This window comes from Trichomycterus rosablanca, chromosome 1, assembly GCF_030014385.1.
Source record: "Trichomycterus rosablanca isolate fTriRos1 chromosome 1, fTriRos1.hap1, whole genome shotgun sequence".
Lineage (NCBI taxonomy): Eukaryota > Metazoa > Chordata > Actinopteri > Siluriformes > Trichomycteridae > Trichomycterus > Trichomycterus rosablanca.
In genome coordinates, this window is record NC_085988.1 from 3,635,504 (window position 1) to 3,656,584 (window position 21,081).

General features: G+C 43.1%; 1 pseudogene and 1 gene segment (V, D, J or C); one reads left to right on the forward strand and one right to left on the reverse strand.

Annotated features, from left to right (window-relative positions):
* Positions 1–21,081, reverse strand: part of LOC134316941 (zinc finger protein 850-like) — a 1,214,164-nt pseudogene that overhangs the window by 104,673 nt on the left and 1,088,410 nt on the right.
* Positions 20,008–21,081, forward strand: part of LOC134317855 (Ig kappa chain V-III region MOPC 63-like) — an 89,862-nt gene continuing 88,788 nt past the window's right edge. Inside the window, 2 exon segments of the V gene segment in view lie at positions 20,008–20,062; positions 20,190–20,514. Coding sequence covers positions 20,014–20,062; positions 20,190–20,514 — 374 coding nt within the window.

Here is a 21,081-nt window from a genome sequence, read left to right on the forward strand (position 1 = left end):
CGTGTTCGGCGTCATATCCAGAGGTTGGCTTTAAAAAATAGACACATGAGTGCTGCCAGCATTGCTGCAGAGGTTGAAGATGTGGGAGGTCAGCCTGTCAGTGCTCAGACCATACGCCGCACACTGCATCAACTTGGTCTGCATGGTCGTCATCCCAGAAGGAAACTGACGCATAAGAAAGCCCGCAAACAGTTTGCTGAAGACAAGCAGTCCAAGAACATGGATTACTGGAATGCCCTGTGGTCTGACGAGACCAAGATAAACTTGTTTGGCTCAGATGGTGTCCAGCATGTGTGGCGGCGCCCTGGTGAGAAGTACCAAGACAACTGTATCTTGCCTACAGTCAAGCATGGTGGTGGTAGCATCATGGTCTTGGGCTGCATGAGTGTTACTGGCACTGGGGAGCTGCGGTTCATTGAGGGAAACATGAATTCCAACATGTACTGTGACATTCTGAAACAGAGCATGATCCCCTCCCTTCGAAAACTGGGCCTCATGGCAGTTTTCCAACAGGATAACGACCCCAAACACAACCTCCAAGATGACAACTGCCTTGCTGAGGAAGCTGAATGTAAAGGTGATGGACTAAACCCAATTGAGCACCTGTGGCGCATCCTCAAGTGGAAGGTGGAGGAGTTCAAGGTGTCTAACATCCACCAGCTCCGTGATGTCATCATGGAGGAGTGGAAGAGGATTCCAGTAGCAACCTGTGCAGCTCTGGTGAATTCCATGCCCAGGAGGGTTAAGGCAGTGCTGGATAATAATGGTGGTCACACAAAATATTGACACTTTGGGCACAATTTGGACATGTTCACTGTGGGGTGTACTCACTTATGTTGCCAGCCATTTAGACATTAATGGCTGTGTGTTGAGTTATTTTCAGAAGACAGTAAATCTACACTGCTATACAAGTTGTACACTGGCTACTCTAAGTTATATCCAAGTTTCATGTCTATAGTGTTGTCCCATGAAAAGATATAATAAAATATTTGCAGAAATGTGAGGGGTGTACTCACTTTTGTGATACACTGTACATACACTTACATACTCATATACATATTCTTATATACACATACATATGTCCACATATATACACATACAGTACATATACATATAAATTAGATTGTGCAAGTTGTGTAAATTGGTCCTAAATGCTATTTTCGTTGAGGACTCGAATAGCTTGTGGGAAAAAGCTCCTTCTCATCCTCTCCGTTTTGGCTTTTAGAGCACGAAAACGCTTTCCAGACCGTAACAAAGAAAATAGTCAATTACTGGGATGACTGGGGTCCTTTACTATCCTCCTGGCCCTTGTCCAGCACCGTTTCCTGTATATGGACTGCAGGTCAGGAAGCTCAGTCCGGATTATGCGCTCAGCTGAACGCACCACCCTCTGTAGAGCCTGTCGATCCTGCTTGGTGCTGTTTCCGAACCAGGTTGTGATGTTTCCAGTTATGATGGATTCAATGGTGCAGGTGTAGAAGTTGCGAAGCACCTTGGATGGTAGTTTGAAGTCCCTTAAGCGTCTGAGGTGATAAAGACGCTGACGGGCCTTCTTTGCCAGCGCAGTGGTGTGGCAAGACCATGACAGGTTGAGATGTGAACTCCAAGGTACTTGAAATTGTCTACTCTTTCCACTGCGGTGCCACTGATCATAACGGGGTGATAGTTCCTCTCCTGCTTTATGCTGCAGTCCACTATCAGCTCCTTTGTCTTGCTGACGTTAAGGAGGAGATTGTTATCCTGGCACCAGTCCTCCAGGTGTTTAATTTCCTCTAGGTAGGCCCTCTCATCATTGTTAGAGATCAGGCCCACCACAACAGTGTCGTCAGCAAACTTGACAATGGTGGTAGAGCTGGAAGTGGCCACACAGTCATATATGTACAGTGAGTACAGCAGGGGGCTCAGGACACAGCCCTGGGGGGCGCCAGTGCTAAGGGTGAGTGTGGGTGAGATGTGTTTTCCTACCCGCACAGCTTGTGGTCTGTCCGTCAAAAAGTTAGAGATCCAGTGACACAAGGATGGATGAAGTCCCAGGTTCTCCAACTTGATGGTTAGTTTAGAGGGGATGATCGTGTTAAATGCTGAGCTGTAGTCAACAAACAGCAGTTTAACATAATTACCCCTCCCAGCGTCCAGGTCTGTTAATGTGGTGTGAAGGAGGTAGGTGATGGCATTGTCTGTGGAACGATTGTGGCGGTATGCAAACTGTAAAGGGTCCATAGAGTCCGGAAGTGATGAGGTGATGAAGTCTCTGATGATCCATCACGACTGATGTCAGGGCCACTGGGCGAAAGTCATTAAGGCAGGCTGGCTGGTTCTTCTTCGGGACTGGAACGATGACGGACTGTTTGAAGCATGCTGGTACGATGCACTGGGTCAGGGATAGGTTGAAGATCACCGTGAACACCGGTGCTAGCTGGTCCGCGCAGGCTTTGATGACTCGGCCGGCGATCCCGTCCGATCCTGCTGCTTTCCTGGTGTTCACTCTCCTGAAAGCTCTCCGTACATCACTCTCCCTGATGATGAGGGGTCTCTGCGTTCCGACGAGCTCCGTCTGCAAGCTGGTCACGCCGGTAGCGCTGATAGCATCGTTAGCGCTGTTAGCGTTGCCGGCTGCAGCCTCGAAGCGAGCGTAGAAAGTGTTCAGCTCGGTTGCCAGAGACGCGTCCGCACTCACCAGTCTGGAGGGTGGGCTTCTGTAGTCCGTGATGGTCCGTAGTCCCTGCCACAGGGTTCTAGAGTCACTCTGCTGGAACTGTGTCTCTATTTTCTCCCCGTAGCGCCGCTTCGCCTCTTTCACCGCTCGGCGTAGTCCGTAAGACGCAGCTTTATATTCCTCCATGTTACCGCTGATGAGCCCCGCATTGTAGGCAGCGGTACAAGAGTTCAGAGCGTCGCGGACGGTTTTATCCACCCACGGCTTCTGGTTGGGAAAAGTTTTCACTACGCTTTTCTCCACTGTATCGTCCACCAGTTTCCCAACAAATCCCACAACCGCTTCCGTAAACATGCTGACGTCATCAGCGGAGCTCTCTCGGAACATATCCCAGTCTGCGTCATCCAGAGCGTCCTGTAAGGCAGCCACCAATTGGTCCGTTCAGCGCGTGACCTCCCTCTGAACCGGAACCTCCTGTTTCAGCCTTTGTTTATATTTAGGCATGAGAAAGATGGCGGCGTGATCAGACTTTCCAAACGGTGAATGAGATTGTGCCTTGTAACTGTCTTTGAATGGAGTGTAGCAATGATCCAGTGTACTTTCTCCTCTGGTGGGACAGTTGATGTGCTGGTAGAAGTTTGGTACTGCACGTTTGAGGTTATCGCTGTTAAAATCACCAACCACAATAAGCGCAGCGTCCCGGTGATGAGTCTGAAACTGTGTGAGTGTGTCATGAAGTTCACACAGTGCCGTGTCCGTGTTCGCCCGAGGTGGAAAATAAACGGTGCTGACAATAACCGAAGTAAATTTCTGAGGAAGGTAGAAAGGACGAAACTTGAGTGCCAGAAGTTCCAGGTTAGGTGTGCAGGAGCGTGCAAGTGTAACGACGTTGGTGTTATCACACCAGCTGCTGTTTACCATCATGCACACACCACCTCCTCTTGTCTTTCCCGACTCCATTGTTCTGTCCATGCGGTATACCGAGAAGCACTCGGCCGGCTGGATGGCGTGGTCCGGTACCGCTGGGTTCACCCATGTCTCGGTGAAGCAGAGAAGGTCGCAGTCCCGAATGTCTCTCTGGAACTTGATCCTGGCCCGGAGGTCATCGAGCTTGTTGTCCAGGGACTGAACGTTGGCTAACAGGATACTAGGCAGGGAAGCTCGGTGTGCCCTAGCCCTCAGCTTGTTCCTGATGCCGGCTCGTTTTCCTCTCGGCCGCCACTTTGAGTCCCGTTCTTTGTTGTCCCTCAGGATCTCCTTCGGCCACGATGAACCCGGAGTTAAAAACGGCGAAAGGTGAGTGGATTGTAGATTAATAGAAATAAGAGTACTTCTATCATATCGGATACAAGCTGTGGTGAAAAGAAAAAGAGGTTAAAACCGATAAAAAGCTGCGAAATAAATAAAAATTGGTAAAAAGTTGTCGGAGCAGTCATGACGGCAGCCGACCTCACCGGCGCCATCTTGAACTCTTGAACATCTTGAAATATGAAAAGAACATGCCAAACTGATCAAAGTACCACCATCAAGAGGTGAGAATGGAACTCAGGTTACTAGCTCCACAATACTAGCTGCACCACCATACAGCGTCTATAATGAAATACTAAACATTATGCTGAAACAGGCACGAGGAAGGAAAAACCTTTTATTATTTATTTAGCTCATTATTCTGAGCCTAAAATCTCATTGGGAGTAAATAAGGAGGTTCAGTTTGTTCTCCACCATTTGCTTCATTATTGTGTGTACTGGTTTTACTGGTTTTACTGGTTGTGTTGGAGCTGAGGCACAACTGCTAAAAACTAAATCTTACATCATCAGCTCTATTTTTTCATATTTGTGTAGTGTTGCATAATCACACAATCTTCTTCTTCCTAACACATTACACCTGCTAACAACAGCAGTGCTAGTAATGCTAGCTATGTTCATTTGAAAACAAAAAAAAATCAGTGTGACACGACATCGTTTCTACCATAAACATACAACTCAAACACACCACCAGAGACGGTGTTGTACCATTCGTCAAACTCTGTTCTGTCTTTGTTATTCATTGTGTCATAGCTGTAAAAACTCTTTTCAGGGTATAAACTCACATAGTTTTCATTTTGCTTTCAATTACATTAGTGTGGAAAATCCTCTTTATCTGAACGTGTTAGATTTAAGGCTGATGTTGTTTTAGCCAAGCGCATCAGAATGAATGAGTGAGTCTATGTAGCGTTGTTTATATGCTTCATCATACATGGAGATCAGTCTACACCCCATCATGGTGATTTTGCATTGTGCTCTAACCACGTGTAACCCTGATATTTGGGTTGTCTAAACTTTTTGACGAGTCTCTCTATACAGTCAGAACCCTCAGCTGTGAATTCTGCACCATCAAATGTAATTGCACAGACAGAATTAGCTTCATGCTTACTGTTTTCAAATCGTGTAAACAGTGAACACAATGGTCCGACACACATCTGTGGGGTTTTGGCTTTATCAAAACTAACATGATAATGACATCCACATTTTTTACAATACTTGGTAAGATTGCATGAGGATGCCATTACACCTGTAGTAGACTGTTTGTTTTTGTTTCTTATGCTGTTCATAATAGTATGCAGATTTACAGTAGCGTGAGCAACTGTCGCAATATTTGACAAGTCTGGGGTACTTGTGACACAAAGCATCTGGACACACATCTCAGCGGTATTTACAACCATGATCTCGGGCATTGGTGTGACCCTTATAACAAAACGTACAAACATACATCACACCCATGAATGCTTTCAAATTTTTAATCGTAGTAATGACCGTCATGGAGGTACAGAAACACAGTCTTGGTATGTGGCTTGTCATTAGTTTGGTACTTCTCTAAATCACCCGAACTACTTCTGTGGAAAACGACTATTTTAACACCAAACTTATATTCAAAGCGTCCAATGTTATTAAACCCAACTCTATAGACCCGTGTAAAGCCAACATTTATCTGTATCTGTTCAGCTATAATTCCTAATGTGTTATGTGGGATATTCGGGTTTAGAATATGAGCAATACAAATTGCAAAACACAAGTTATTTGAGGTATTTGTTGGACAGAAAAGATTCAGTCTGTTCCTATCGATCACCTGGTTGTACTGTATGCTAAGTCACGCACTTTACTACGAACACCACCATTTTTACTCATGGCTATCGAGACAATCAACACCAAACTATCGTCTGTTTTAATGCTTTTGTTGCTCTGCATAATCCTTTCAATAGCATCTGAAAATCTGTCCACACTGTAACCATCTCTTGAAGACAACACAGTATTAACATCAGATGTTAAACTACCGCCTCTTATAGTGATGTCAATAACACCACCATCACCAGCTAGCAACCTGGAGAACGACACAATTTATGATAGTGTATTGTGTACAAAGGATATGTATGAGTTCATGTCTGTGGATGGAGCATCACATAAACTCAACGATCTGTGTAGCACAACACTGTTAAACAGACCCCTAGGTACTATGGTATAATCATCTACAATACCACCATCTCTCACTAACCCTGCTATGTCACCATCAGATAAACTAAAGTTAGGAGCTGATGGATTAAGTGTTGAGTATCTGTGTCGACACACCGCCGCCTGTCTGTTCTGTGTTTATGTGTTGAGTGTTATTTTGCAAATTACTTTCTAGTGCAGCTATAGCATCTCATACACGTCATTTATACAATCTGCTCGCTCGTCGTGAGACAGATGTCGGAAAGTTTCTAAAAAAGGGTCATTACATGTTAAATCTATCATTTGCTCACAACTACCATCTAATCTACAGCTTTTTGTTGATATTTCTTGTGATGTTTGACTTCTGTTTGTTAACCATGTATTCAATGTAGTTTGTAAAAAAACATGCACATTACTACCATTAATGTTCGCACTGTTTTGTGCATTATTTAGCATAACGCTTTCTAGCTCGGCCATAGCAGTCGCATACTCGTGGTTTAGATAAACTGTTTGCTCGTCGTGAGACAATTGTTGGAAAACGTTAAAAATAGGATCATTGCATGTGTCGTCGTCTGACTCCCAAAACCTTTTAGATGCCATTTTGTTTATACCTAAATAACACTAAAGGTTTTAAATAAATCAGCTCATCAGTACAAGCTTAAACATTTTATGTATTAAACAACAACAGTTAAAACACCTTAAACATCAACAACAAAAACAACAATAATTATCTAGAACCTGATGGCCCAGCTATGGGGATCAATGACTACACTTTTACCTGTAAAAACCTGTTAAAATTATACAACGTATTATATACATTGCTATTGTGTACAGCCTGTTCCTTGCGCAATTTTTGATTTTCTTCAAATAATTTAGAAATAGTTAATTGCATATTAACTTGATCCTTGTGCAATTCTTAAATTACATTAATTAAATTAGAAATAGTAGATTTAAAGTCTACAACTTGCTTTCGAAAATCATTGTCGGTCTTACGCTTTAGAACGGCTTGTCTACGTTGTTCAATAGCAATTTTAGACACCTTCTGTGACAGTCGACTCAACTCATCAGACTTCTTAGAACAATTAACGCTAACCTGGTGTTGAAGTACATGCGCTTGATTGGATTTTAATTCGTCCTCGGCAGTGTCTCTTGTTTCGTGCAACACATCTGGAAGCGCGTCCCGTACGACAGTTGTATCAAAATCCTTATCTGTAAAACTGTTGTCGTTCCAAGTTTTCAATAGTTCATCAGTCCATTCGATATTGTCCTGGTCTGTGTCAACACAAGGTCCGTACACCAACAGAGCATCGTCGTTCAAATCTGCAAAGAGTTTTTACGTATTAATGTACTTTACACACAACCGTTATGTTACAAATATTACGAATAGTATTTCATTTGTATTTTCTTACAAACTGGTTCGTCGGCATCTTCCAACCTAAGATGTTTTCTGCATGAATGCTGAGGATGTGCATCAACAATGCTTTCCTCGCGGAGCTGATTCACTGATGACCAGTTGGGGGCTTCGAATCCTCGGTGACTTCCCAGGACTGCTTGTCAAACACAGGTTGAAGGTGGTCGGCGTGTGTCTGTGGTTATTGCTCACAGTGTCCCGCGGCCCAACCAACATGGGTGCGTCAATTACAGCGGCGAACCCTGGTGGCGTTAGGAGATTCGTAGCTTTGACCAAATGTGTCAGGCCTACTACAGAAGACATATGATTAGTATTACCTGTATTTGTGTTTGGCAGCTTTAATTCCCTTGTTTAGTGCATTCTTTGCTTTTCTGTAAGCATCACGGTCCCCACTTTTAAAAGCTATCTCCTTTTTTATGCGCAGTTCCTTTAGTTCATTTGAGAACCAGGGTTTGTTGTTCTGATATGCATAGATGGTCTTTGATAAGTCTCTTCACAGAAGCTTATGTATGAGGTGACTGCATCCGCATAGTCGCCCAGGTTATTGTTTGCAGCTGTCCAGATATTCCTTTAAATTCTCTATTGCTTCAGGAGACCATATTTTTATTGAATTCCTCCCAGGCTTTGTGGTTTTGAGCTTTTGTTTATATGAGAGGATGAGATGAATAAGTGAGTGGTCAGAAGTACCAAGTGGGGCATGGGTCGAGACCTGGTCGAGGCCACCATCCTTAATGGTGCTGTAGCAGTGGTCAAGAGTCTTATCTTCTCTGGTTGGACAATTGATCAACTGTTTATATTTTGGCAGTTCAGCACTGGTTGAAATCTCCCATAATGATAATAAGAGAGTCTGGGTGTTGCTGTTCAGCTTCTATAATCTGGTCAGCCAGCTGTTGTTGGGCTAGGCTTGCATGTGCCGTCAGGGGAATATATACTCCAACCAGAATTATAGAATTAAATTCTCGGGGTGAGTAAAATGGTTTACAGCTGATATGTAACTGTATGTGATGTATAGAAGCTCATTATGTATATAGTACAAATTGTCTTGCTATACACGGGTTTAAAAAAATAAAACAAACAAACACACGAGACACCAAAACACCGTGGCTGCCTCTCTGGGCACCATAGTAACTGAAAAACAAATGACATGACAGAATGAGCTGAGTATCATCTGCATAGGAGTGGTAAGAGAAGCCATGGGAGGCCATGACTTTACCAAGAGAGCGGGTTTAGATAGAGAATAGAAGCAGCTCAAGTACAGAGCCCTGGGGAACACCAGTTGAAAGAGTGCACCCTTTCAGGGAGGAGGCCATCCTTGGTCTGTAATTGTTAACGTTTGTGGTGTCTAGAAAGGAATGACCTCTGCCTTCTTGAAAGCTGTACTGACGACACCTGTCAAAGCTTTGCTTTGTAGAAGGTTTGTTGTAGCAGCAGTCACATTGGATGAGAACCTGGACAGCAGAGCGTGGTAGGAGAAGAGATCAGCATTAAGCATTATCAGCTTTATGATTTCCTCCACTTTCTCTCAGCTGCCCTCAATTCTCTTCTATTGCTGCACAATGCATCTGAAAGCCAAGGAGCAAGGTGAGAAGGTTTTCCTTATTTGAGGGAGAGAGGACAGAGCTGATCAAGAGATGTTGAAATAGAAGAGAGTAAAGTATTAGTAGCAGAGTTAAGTGGAAGTCAGGGTTTGGTAAGGAAGTTAAGATGTTAGATAGCAAATTTGATATGGCCCGAATCTGGGCCACGTCCGGCACTTACTTGCGGCCCACCTACCACATGGAATGATGGCACAGATGAGGGCCAGATGCGGTTGCCGGAACTCGGCCGTTTTACAGCCATAAAAGGGCCACATCTCAGCCACCTTTAAACCAGCAGGGCCAGAAATGACCCACAACTCAACCACATGTAAAACAACTGGGCTGTTACCATGCCATATGTGGCCCAGATCCAAATTTTACTGATGCCCCTCTCCCAATCCCATTAATCATCACACCCTGTGATTTAATAATCATTACTTAATCATGTTTTCCATCAATATAACAATACAACAAACATTTAAATGTCTCACTTTATTCATTGTTTCAACTTGATGCACTGAGTCAAAATAACTTAATATGTTTATTTTATCCATTTTAGAAAATGAACTATCTAGTCAAACGTACAATTCCTCACTATTTTAACACACACTTTTAAGTTCATAAAACTTCAGCTATATTCACATAACTTATTGTCTAAAGTTTACAGTAATGTTCGTCATTTCTAGACTTGACTAATAAATGTTTCCCAGTTTCTTTAAACTTTATAATGAATCAACTTACAACTTCTGTTTATAAATAACATTTATTTAAACAACAAATATTTCATAAGTTTTCACCTTGGCTCTTGGTACATCTTTTAAAAACAGCAATGTGTACCCAAAATAAAAACAGTAGTATTCTTCCTTGAACATTTCCACTTCATGAAAGGGATCTTCAGAACTCTGCAGAGAGAAAAAACAAGAATGCTAAGTTGTGTTCTCAAAAATGTATGTGAATAAAATTATTATCTGGATAGGGAGATATTTAGCTCTCTTCATTCATCCCTACATAGGTCAATTACCTTTAAAAAGAAAACCAAATTCTTTACCGCTCAGCAGATCAACACAGTGTAAAAACGCACATTATTACAAGTCATTATTTACTTTTGAAAGTGGATGGCTAACGAATTAGCTAGCTAGCTAACAATCTTTTTCACTATTAGCTTACCCGAGCACGCATGCAGACGTTTCGTTTAAAAGCAAACCAAAGTTTATTTCGCCCCAGTTAACGTTCCGTTATACTCATTACAGCACAAACCAACACAACCATTATTTAAAATATCTGCCATGGACCCAAGTGGTGTAGTAGCTAACTGTTAACCTAATGTTAAGCGTTCATGGCCTCGGTAAACATAACGAAATGAGTAAATCCGTCAGTTCTGTCACATTTAATGGTCGACGTACACAATTTCACTTTTTATCACACAGGTTTTAAACTTTGATAAACTCACCTGCTTCCCGCCATTGATGCTTTCAGTAGTAAACGCTCCAACTTGCCAAACTCCACTCGGTGTATTAATCCGCCTCAAACTGTAGTCCAGAGTCAGGTGTGTCCCTCCGCCGCTAAATGTAGTCCACTATCGTATAACGTGTGTTATTCTTGTTTTTATCAGTATTAATATTAATGGATTTTCGTCTGTGAAAAAAATTGGTTAGCCCCATGCTCCCATGGTTTAAACGTTTTAAAAAATATTATTGTTCTGTCTAACTCAAAAATGGTCCCACCTATAGGAATCGCCCACTCTTTCCCCACCTTTTGTTTAACTGATAACTTACAGACATGAGTTAAATGAACATTGACAACATAGAAAAACTCACAAGTAGTCAAGACAACTGATTATTTTACGTTAGATTTTCTGAAAACTTGTCGTGACAATTTGAGTTGAAAAGAAGAAATTTGCCATTAGTATTTGCCATTCTGGCTATTCTTCGATCCTTTTGAACAGTAGTTCCACGCTTCCTTCTGCGTCTTTCAGGTTTTGGTATTTGAGATCATTTTAGCTGAGCAGCCTATAGTTTGCTGCACTTTTCTGTATGTTTTTTCCCTCTACAATCAACTTTTTAATCAAAGTACGCTGTTCATCAGAACAATGCCTAAAACAACCCATTTTACCCAGTATTTCAGAAGGAAATGCGCTATGACCAACCTGTGCAACATTTGCCACCCTCCTACCTTAAATAAGGGCCAAAATTGACACCCGTTCTTCTGCAGAATGAATGACTTCACCAATTGAACTCCTCACTGCTATTATTTTGAACAACCCCCTTTCAATCAATGCTTCGATTACTCAGAATGAGCGGCATGCATGTTCTAATTGTTGGGTTTGTTTTGTTTTCATTACTCTACTACACTTTCATGTAAATTATTTGCTATGCAGAAATATCACTTCTACTAAAAACAGTGATTTATCAGGTTAATGGTGTTGGACTGCTATTTTTTTGAACACCACTGTATGTATTATCAGTCATTTATTTATTTAGGAGGGAGATCGCATGTGGGAAGAAACTGCTTTTAAATCTGGTGGTTTTAATGTGGATGGATCTATAGCGCCTGCCGGAGGGGAGGGGTTGGATAAAGTAATGTCCAGGGTGTGAGGAGTCAGTGATAATTTTCTCTGCCCGTTTCTTAGTTCTTGAAGTATACAAGTCCTGGAGAGAGGGCAGAGGAGCACCAATGATTTTTTCAGCTGACTTCACCTGTCGCTGCAGTCTGTTCCTGTGTTGTGTTGTGGCTGCACCAAACCAGACTGTGATGGAAGTGCACAGAACTGATTCGATGGCCGCAGTGTAGAATTGTCTTAGCAGCTCCTGTGGCAGTCCCAGCTTTCGCATTTTCCGCAGAAAGAACATTATCTGTTGGGTTTTCTTGATGGTGGAGTTGATGTTATACTCCCACTTCAGGTCCTGGGAAATGATAGTGCCCAAAAACTTGAAGGACTCCACAGTTGAAACAGGACTGCCTAAAATTGTGAGTGGGAGCCGTGCTGGTGAGTGTTTCCTGAAGTCCACTGTCATCTCTACAGTCTTGAGCGTGTTAAGCTCCAGGTTGTTCTGACCGCACCAGTGCACCAGCTGGTCGACCTCTCGCCGGTAAGCAGATTCATCTCTGTCGTGAATCAGACCAATGATTGTTGTATCATCTGCAAACTGCATCTCCAGTGACCCATCTGTGAAACTCTTGAAGTCATTGGTGTAGAGTGAAAAGAGCAGTGGTGAGATAACACTTCACTGAGGAGTACCAGTACTGACTGTCCGAGTGTGAGAAGTGACTTCTCCTAGCTTCACCTGCTGTGTTCTGCCTGTCAGGAAGCTGGTAATCCATTGACACATGGCAGGGGGCACAGTGAGCTGGGAGAGTTTGTAGGAGAGAATTCCAGGGTTGACAGTGTTGAAAGCCAAGCTGAAGTCCACAAACAGGATCCTTACATAAGTCCCAGGGCAGTCGAGGTGTTGCAGGACGTAGTGAAGGCCCATGTTGATTGCATCATCCACTGACCTGTTAGCCCTATATGCAAACTGCAGTGGGTCCAGTAGGTGTCCAGTGGTTTCCTTCAGATGGGCTAGCACCAATCGTTCAAATGACTTCATGACTACTGATGTCAGTGCTACCGGTCTGTAGTCATTCAGTCCAGTTATGTAGGATTTCTTGGGGATCGGGATGATGGTGGAGCGTTTGAAACAGGAGGGAACAACAGACAGTTCCAGGGATCTGTTGAAGATACGTGTAAAAATTGGAGCCAGTTGGTCAGCGCAGGCTTTGAGACAGGAGGGAGAGATGTTGTCCGGGCCTGACGATTTCCTGGTCTTTTGTCTCCGGAAAAGCTGGCTGACATCTTTAACACCTATCTTAAGTGTAGCCTGGGTGACTGGGGGCGAAGGTGGTGGTGGTGTCAGAGATGAAATAACAGATGCAGATGAGATGGGTAGATTGATGGGTGTGAAGTGGTCACTTTCAAACCTACAAAAGTAGTCGTTAAGGTCGTCTGCAAGGTCTTTATTTGCATCTATGGGTGGGGGAGGTTTCCTGTAACTGGTGATTTCTCCAAGGCCTCTCCACACTGTAGCAGGGTCGTTGGCTGAAAAACGTTTTTTCAGCTTTTCAGTGTAGTTTCTTTTAGCCACACTGATCTCCCGGGTTAGTGTGTTTCTTGCCTTGTTGTACAGGGCCCTATCTCCACTCCTGTAGGCGTCCGCCTTGACCCGACGCAGTTGTTTGAGTTTGGGTGTAAACCATGGTTTGTTGTTGCTGTATGTGCAGAAGGTTTTAGTTTGCACACACGCCTCTTCACAGAAACTGATGTAAGATGTTACAGTGTCCGTCAGTTCGTCCAGGTTTGCAGCTGCAGTTTCAAAAACAGACCAATCCGTGTGTTCAAAACAGTCCTGTAGTTCTAGTTTAGCCTCTCTGGTCCATTTCTTCACTGTTTTAACTACAGGCTTAGACGTTTTAAGTTTTTGCCTGTAATTTGGAATTAAGTAAATTAGACAGTGATCAGAGTTTCCCAGAGGTGCACGTGGAACAGGGCGGTATGCATCCTTAATGATGGTGTAGCAGTGGTCCAGTGTGTTGTTATCCCTGGTGGGACAGTTAATATGCTGTTTATATTTTGGCAGTTCGTGGTTTAGTTTTGCTTTGTTGAAATTCCCCAGAATTATTAACAGTGAGTCCGGATATTTTTGTTCTAATCCCGTTATCTGATCCGCTAGAGTTTGCAGTGTGTCATGCACGTTGGCTTGAGGTGGAATGTAAACACCAGCCAGGATGAATGTAGAAAGGCTTACAATGAATGAAAAAAGACTCCAAATTTGGACTGCAGTATTTACTAGAAGTCCCAGAGAGGGGTCATTTCACATTTCTACCTTTGGAACCCAGAGACGGGTCGAATGACCTGAAGGATTTTAGCTAACATCCTATAATCACCGTCTTTTGTTCTGCAAATAAGGCCATTACTGTCGCACCACAGGAGGTTGTTGTTTTCCATTGAGTTTAGCCATTTAGTTTCTAGTTAGTTCTATTCAGTTTATTGTATTTGATAATATAAAGACTATTCATATTGTATTTAGTTTAGTTTTATTTGAGCAAAAAAGCACAAACAATGAATCATTTTTTATATATTTTAAATAGAGAATTAGAAATTTTAGACAATAGGCTGCAGTGGGGGGCTGTGTGTGTGTGTGTGTGAGTGGCATGTCCTTCTTGTGTGACCAGCATTTCAGCACTCACTCAGCAGTCTGTCTGCACTGTCGGAACATACCTGACACTGCCTGGGTATGTCCCTGGTACATTTGCCACACGTGTATTTGTAGCAGTCAACTCATCTCTCAGTTGCACAATTGTTCGTGCTGCTGAGAATGTAGACGGCCTTCTTTCGTTTGGGTGCATACACTGTCAGTGTGGCACCAGTGGTTGAAAACACCTGAGTGGTGAATTCAGTGCGGTCCATCTGTCTAGCGGATTGAGGAATTTCCCGGCGACTCTTGTTGACTGTGCCGAGGATAGTGGTTTTCCGGCTAAGCAGTCGTTGTGCAAGTGACAATGATGTAAAGAAATTGTCCGTGGTTACAGTTCTGCCCTTGTCCATGAATGGTTCCATCAGCCTCATCACTACAGTTTCGGACAGTCTCTCCCTGCTGGGATGACTGGGGTCCTTGCCAAGATATGGGAGGACATTACAGATGTACTTTGATTTCAAGTCGCAAGTCACCCAAAACTTGATGCCAAACTTGTCTGGTTTTGTTGCAATGTATTGCAGAAAACAGCAGCGAGTCTTTGACGGGAAAAGCTGTTCATCAATAGTGATGTGTCGACCAGGGTTGTAGGATGCGATGCAGTTGGTGACAAACGATCTCCACACATCGGAGATTGCAGCAAACTTATCGGTCTCCGCTCGCTCACTGCGTGTGAACATGTCATCAAAGCGTAGGTGTTGCATGATGTCTTGGAAGCGGTTTCGGGCCATAGTTGCAATGATCCTTGGGTTTGCCAGGTTTGCTGACCAGCTGTCACGTAGTGATGGAACCTTGGTCACCCCCCCGCAAGATAGTGACTGAAATAAATGCCATTAGTTCCGGGAGATCCATGAACCAATCCACCTGCTCCGTGTGACGTGCATGTTGAGTAGTCCATTCTTGAATGCTACGAAGCATGTCAAGAGTGATAAAACAGAGGAAGCTCTGAAGGCGACTCCGGACACTTCGTCTGGCCTTAGCCCTTGGCTCTCCATCTGTAGGGTACGGTTCTATTGGGGTGAAATGGAGACGTTTCCCCACTTGTACTTCACGCCACACTGTGCCATCTTTTGCGGTCTCTGTCGGCTCACTCGCCAACCGAGCTCTCTTTTTTGGTAGAGGAGGAGTCTCCTCATCTGCAAGATAAATAATTTCAAATTAACATTTTGTTTTGGATCTAAATAAAAAAGATAGTCAGGAAATAAAAATAGGTAATTTGAAAAATCTAACCTGAAGACAGCTCAGAGTCCGAATCCGGTTGAAGGACTATGTCTTCTCCATCTGAGTCACAAGGGTTGGTGTTGTTATCCCCCACAGCACAAAAGGCTGCATGCAAATTTGCTAAGGTGTTAGCAACCTTATGCATATCCCCTGCACAACAATGCAGCTGGGGGGTGGGCAGACACACTCAGGAGCAGCTTACATTATTTTGCTCTTTTACAAGACCTTTGTTGAGGTGGATCAACACAATTAATTTGTTTTGTTTTTTGTCTGTCATTTTGAACCCACTTCTTTCACATCTTTTTTTAAAAGAAAAACATAAATAAATTCTTTTAGAAAAACTTGAAAACTTGAAACAGATTGTATGTTTTGCAAACTATATGTACATTTGGCAAAATGACCTGGATAATGCAGCACAACATCACGGATCATTCATATTAATAAATCATCATTATTATTTGACTTAATCTTGAATTTTGGTATTTTTTGTCATTGACACCCAAAAAAGTAAAAGATCTGTCTTTAAGGCCATTGGCTCAGAAAGGCCAGGTTTTTAGTCCTTTTCAAGTATTAGACAGACGTTAGTGTGAATTCAGCTCTACTCCCCCCTGCAGATTCCTCAGGCAATGGCCACATTTACAAATGAAAGGATGCTAATTGGAGCCATCAGAGTCGTCAGTTCGGACTAAGGGTCATTTGACCCTCTTTCGGGTCTTCAGGGGGGAGCTCGAAATTTCTGGGACTTCTAGTGTTAATACTGTAACATCAGTACACCAACCTTCATTAATGTAAAAGCAGATTCCTCCACCTTTCGCTTTCCCAGTGAGCTCCGTTACGCGATCCGCGCGATGTATACGAAAGCCCGGCAGTTGCAGTGCGCTGTCCGGTACGGAATCACTCAGCCAGGTTTCAGTGAAGCAAAGTGCTGCGGAGCGTGTAAAGTTTTTGTTTATCCCCTTAAGTAGAAGCATCTCGTCCATTTTGTTAGGCAGGGAGCGGAGGTTCGCGAGATGAATCGATGGGAGCGTGGTGCGAAATCCCCGCTGTCGGAGCTTCACATCTCTGCCGGCGCGCATCCCTCTCCTGCATCACCTCCGTGTTCCCAACAGAGCCGCTGCTCCACCAACAAGGATCTCCAAAAAACTCACAGAATCAGTAAAAATGGATGAAAAACCGTTTGAAGTGAACTGTCTTAAGTTCAGCAGTTCGTCTCTGGTGTAACTGATCGGGTTTGGGTTACAAAAAACACAAACAATAGACAAAAAGAAGGAAAGTACTAGAGAGCACTGTGCCGAGGCTGCCACTCGCGGCGCCATCTTCACAACATGAACCACAACATTTCCACAATCACTTTCTGGCCACCACTGTAATGAGAAAATAGTTTGACAGCCCACAGTTTGTTTGTTTGTTTATTAGGATTTTAACATCATGTTTACACACTCTGGTTACATTAATGACAGGAGAGGTAGCTGCTCATTACACAAGGTTCATCAGTTCACAAGTTTAATATCAAACACAGTCATGGACAAATTTGTGTCTCCAATTCACCTAATTTGCACGTCTTTAAACTGTGGGAGGATACCGGAGAACCTGGAGTAAACCCACGCAGACACAAGGAGAACATGCAAACTCCACACAGGTAGGACCCCACACAGAAGGCACTCTGAAATTTCAGTCTACAGATAGAATATCTGGTCATAATCAGGGTGCATGAAACAAGGTGCTGTGCACAGCTTGTCCGTCAAAGCTTGCATGGCTTGTTCTTGGAGTTGTCACCAAGTAAACAGAACATCTTTCTTCAGTAAATCATACAAAGGCCAACTTAGCATAGGAATATCCCCACTCCCAGAAAACTTCAGATATTGGACATGTTATGTTACGTGTGATTTTGTCCTGATCGGTGCCCTATCTGTGGTAGAGACCAGCACTGGGTCACTCCTTTGAGAAGTAGCTTCCCTTGCTGGTTAAGAAGAGCACTTTTGATTCAACTCTTGACTAGTCTTGGAGAGTGTGTGTTCCAATCCTTCTATTTTACTGGTGAGTGATGCATGCTTTTGCTCATGGGCCCTGCATTTCTCTTTTTACCTCCTTTATTTTCTGGGAACGGTTTCTGGACTGGGTGACTAATATGATGGCCATTTTCCTAAGATAGTGGCTAAGTCTTTGTCCTTAAGGTTGCTTTGCGAATACTGTACTATGCAGCTATTTAATAGCAACTAAAGTTTATCAGGGTTTGCATTTTGGGCAGTTTGCATATATTCAGGTGCCAAAGATTTAGTCATGTCTGCAAGTGCCCACACTATATCCCTGTAGGAACAACCTCTACTAAAGGAATCTGATTAATCTCTATATCGCTCTCAAATTAACCCTGCAAGAGGTCTGCTTAAACTTCTTCAGCTACTGTGGTACATCTAAACCCAGATGTGATCAATTTAGCTAACCAGATCAATGACTGTTTGGGATTAAGGAATTAAGGTTCCCTTTATGTATCAGGGTTAGTGAGAATGTATTTACAAATTTAAAAGGGTCGTCTCACATGAGAAATCACAACTGTAGCTTCTCTGGAAACCCAGTTACCAGGAGACACGACTAACCTTTTGTAAGTGCTCGTTGGCCTCAGTCCAGTGTAATTGGAACCACTGGGAAAGCTCCAGTGGTTATAATGGCTGAGTGTTATAACAGATGCTGAAATAATCATTTTATGTCTTTGCAAACAAACAAAAATATAAATCCTAAATGTTTTCCACAATTTAAATTTTTTGTTGGTGCACACACTGTCCTGATGCTTCGATGGTTGAACTTTTTATTCGCTAAATTTAAAAATAAATCAAGTTTGTGCCTGTTTGAAATGTAAATCACTTTAGATGCCTTATATAAAAATCACAATTTTAAAAGGGTGCAGCATTAAATTTATGAAATAAAAGCAAACAACCAAAAGCAGCTGATTGTAATGAGTAGAAGCTAAAGTGAGAGAACATGGGGGTGAAAGTGAGATTTGCATGAAGACGGCTGAGTGATCTGCTTTCTCCCAGAATAGAGCAGCACTTTCACCAGATGTTCATCTTCCTTCATCCAAACTCACTGAAGCACAACACACAGCACTGAATCTCCAGCTAAAGATCTTCTCTCCTAACACTCATCATGATGATGAACTAGAAGAAAAGACCAGACAATGTCCAAAATCAAGCTTTATTTCAGCACAGCAAAACTACAGGAAGAGCAACAGGACACTGAACAGAGGAAAGACAGAAATGCAGCATTGTGTAGAACTGAAACTCCATTGTAGAAGCATGTGGAAGTGTCTCCATGTTCAGTTCTATCTGGGAGCTGCTAGCCTTCACACTGGTTCTTTCTGAATACGACGGGATGATCGACGCCATGGTGAGAGACCTTACAGCCAAACTCCTCCCCCTTTTCCCACTGTGATTTGCTGAGGGTCAGGGTGCTGCCACGCCTCCAACTGCCCCCTTTCAGTTCTTCTGCTCCGGTCACCACCCCGTCCTGCAGCACTGTGCCGTCCACCGTCCAGCTCACCAGCGCCCCCTGTGGAGAGTAACCAGACAGCAGGCAGAGCAGCGAGGCCGATCCCTCAGACAGCTGCAGAGAGGAGGGAGGGAGCAGAGACACGGACGGCTTCACCGTGGGACCGGCTGTACAGGAGAAACAGAACAAAAAGTCCCATTTAGAAACGTTTCCACATCATTTCCTCCTTACTGCTTATTAAGCATCCAGACTGGAAACCTTCATCTGTGTTCAATCATCAATGCAGTGCTGCTGCACACTGTTCTCACATCACTGCAGTTCAGTAGAAACATCTGCAAGCTTCTGTTAGCACATATTCAATATCAACTCTTATTACTTTAGCATTCAACACAACTGACTGCAGCACATCCAGATGTAGCTGATTACAGAAATATTCATTGTTTAGCACAAACACACAGCAGCATTCGTCTGGATTTTACATCAGCACCAGTCACTCGTACCAGTTTACACCAAACTTCATCAACCAGAGACCAGCTTTATATTTACCATCAAAAACACCAGCGCATTTATTCAGTCTTTAATATTCAGAAACTGTAAGTATTTAGTAAAGGTTGAATATTCAGTAATTATATATATTTATTGAAAGCTGAACAGTCAGTAATTGTATATAACTGTTATTAATAATTAGAAATGTTTTTAATGTAGAAGAAATAAAACTACTTACTGACGCTGAGTTTGGTTCCTCCACCAAAATTGTAGCACAGTGATACATTCCAATGAAGCCGTCGTACAAAAACCTCTGTTCCACTCCAGTGATTCCACACACACACACACACACACACACACACACACACACACACACACACACACACACACACTACATGCTTCAGTGCTCTGTCAGTGTTTAAAGCTCTGTGAGTTTAACACTTCATGACTGAGAGCTGCTGACCAGCATCTTCACCCACATCAACCATGACCTTCATCTCCATCTTCATCTGCACACTGGCTCTCTGCACTCAAGGTAACACGATGCTTTATGTTCTACTGGCGAGGAGACTCTGCCATGTGGAGAAGATCCACTAGATGAACTTCAAACTCCACATGGTTCTTCATGTAGTGAACGTCTTTATTCTTCTTATTGTTTTCAGGATCCAGAGGTCAGGTGACTGTGACTCAGAGTCCTGCAGTAAAACATGTTGATCCAGGAGCTTCAGTCACCATCAACTGTAAAACCAGTTCTAATGTTTACTCTGATAGCCACGGTCAGCGTTTAGCCTGGTATCAGCAGAAACCTGGAGAAGCTCCTAAACTCTTGATCTCCTTTGCTAACAGCAGAGAATCAGGTATTCCAGATCGTTTCAGTGGCAGTGGATCTGGATCTGACTTCACTCTGACCATCAGTAGAATTGAGACTGGAGATGCAGGAGATTATTACTGTCAGAGTTTATACTATCCTGGTAGTACCCCGTTCTTCACACAGTGTTATATGGTGGTACAAAAACCTGAGTGAGTGGAAGTGTACAGTAACTGCACTGTATCACATCCTCCCCCTCAGCACCTGCAGTCGGTCTTTGCACTGCTTGAATGATTGCACTGCTGCAGCTAACACCTCACTCACTCACAACTTCTCCTAAATACAATCTTTATTATTATTGTCATTACTTAGAGGAAATCCTCATATTAAAGAGAACATGCCAAACTGCTGAAACACACTGAGACAAACTGGGAGAAAGGCAGTTACCAGCACCAGGGCCAAGAGGTAAAAACCTCTGGTCTCCACAATAACAGCTTCACCACCATTCAGCCTCTAATGTAAAGTACTCATTTTTTTTCATTACCTGCTTTATGCTGGTCTGGGTCATGGTGGATTCGACTTTTGACCTTTCACAAGAATTTGCACGTCTTGTAAAAACCACTTCAGTTTAGAAGGACCAGTTTTGGTTGATGAACATGTGCTGGGTGTAAATTTGGACCTTCAGTAGATGAAAGGAAATGGTGAAAAGGTTTAAGTTTATATTTTATGTGGTTTTGATGAACTCT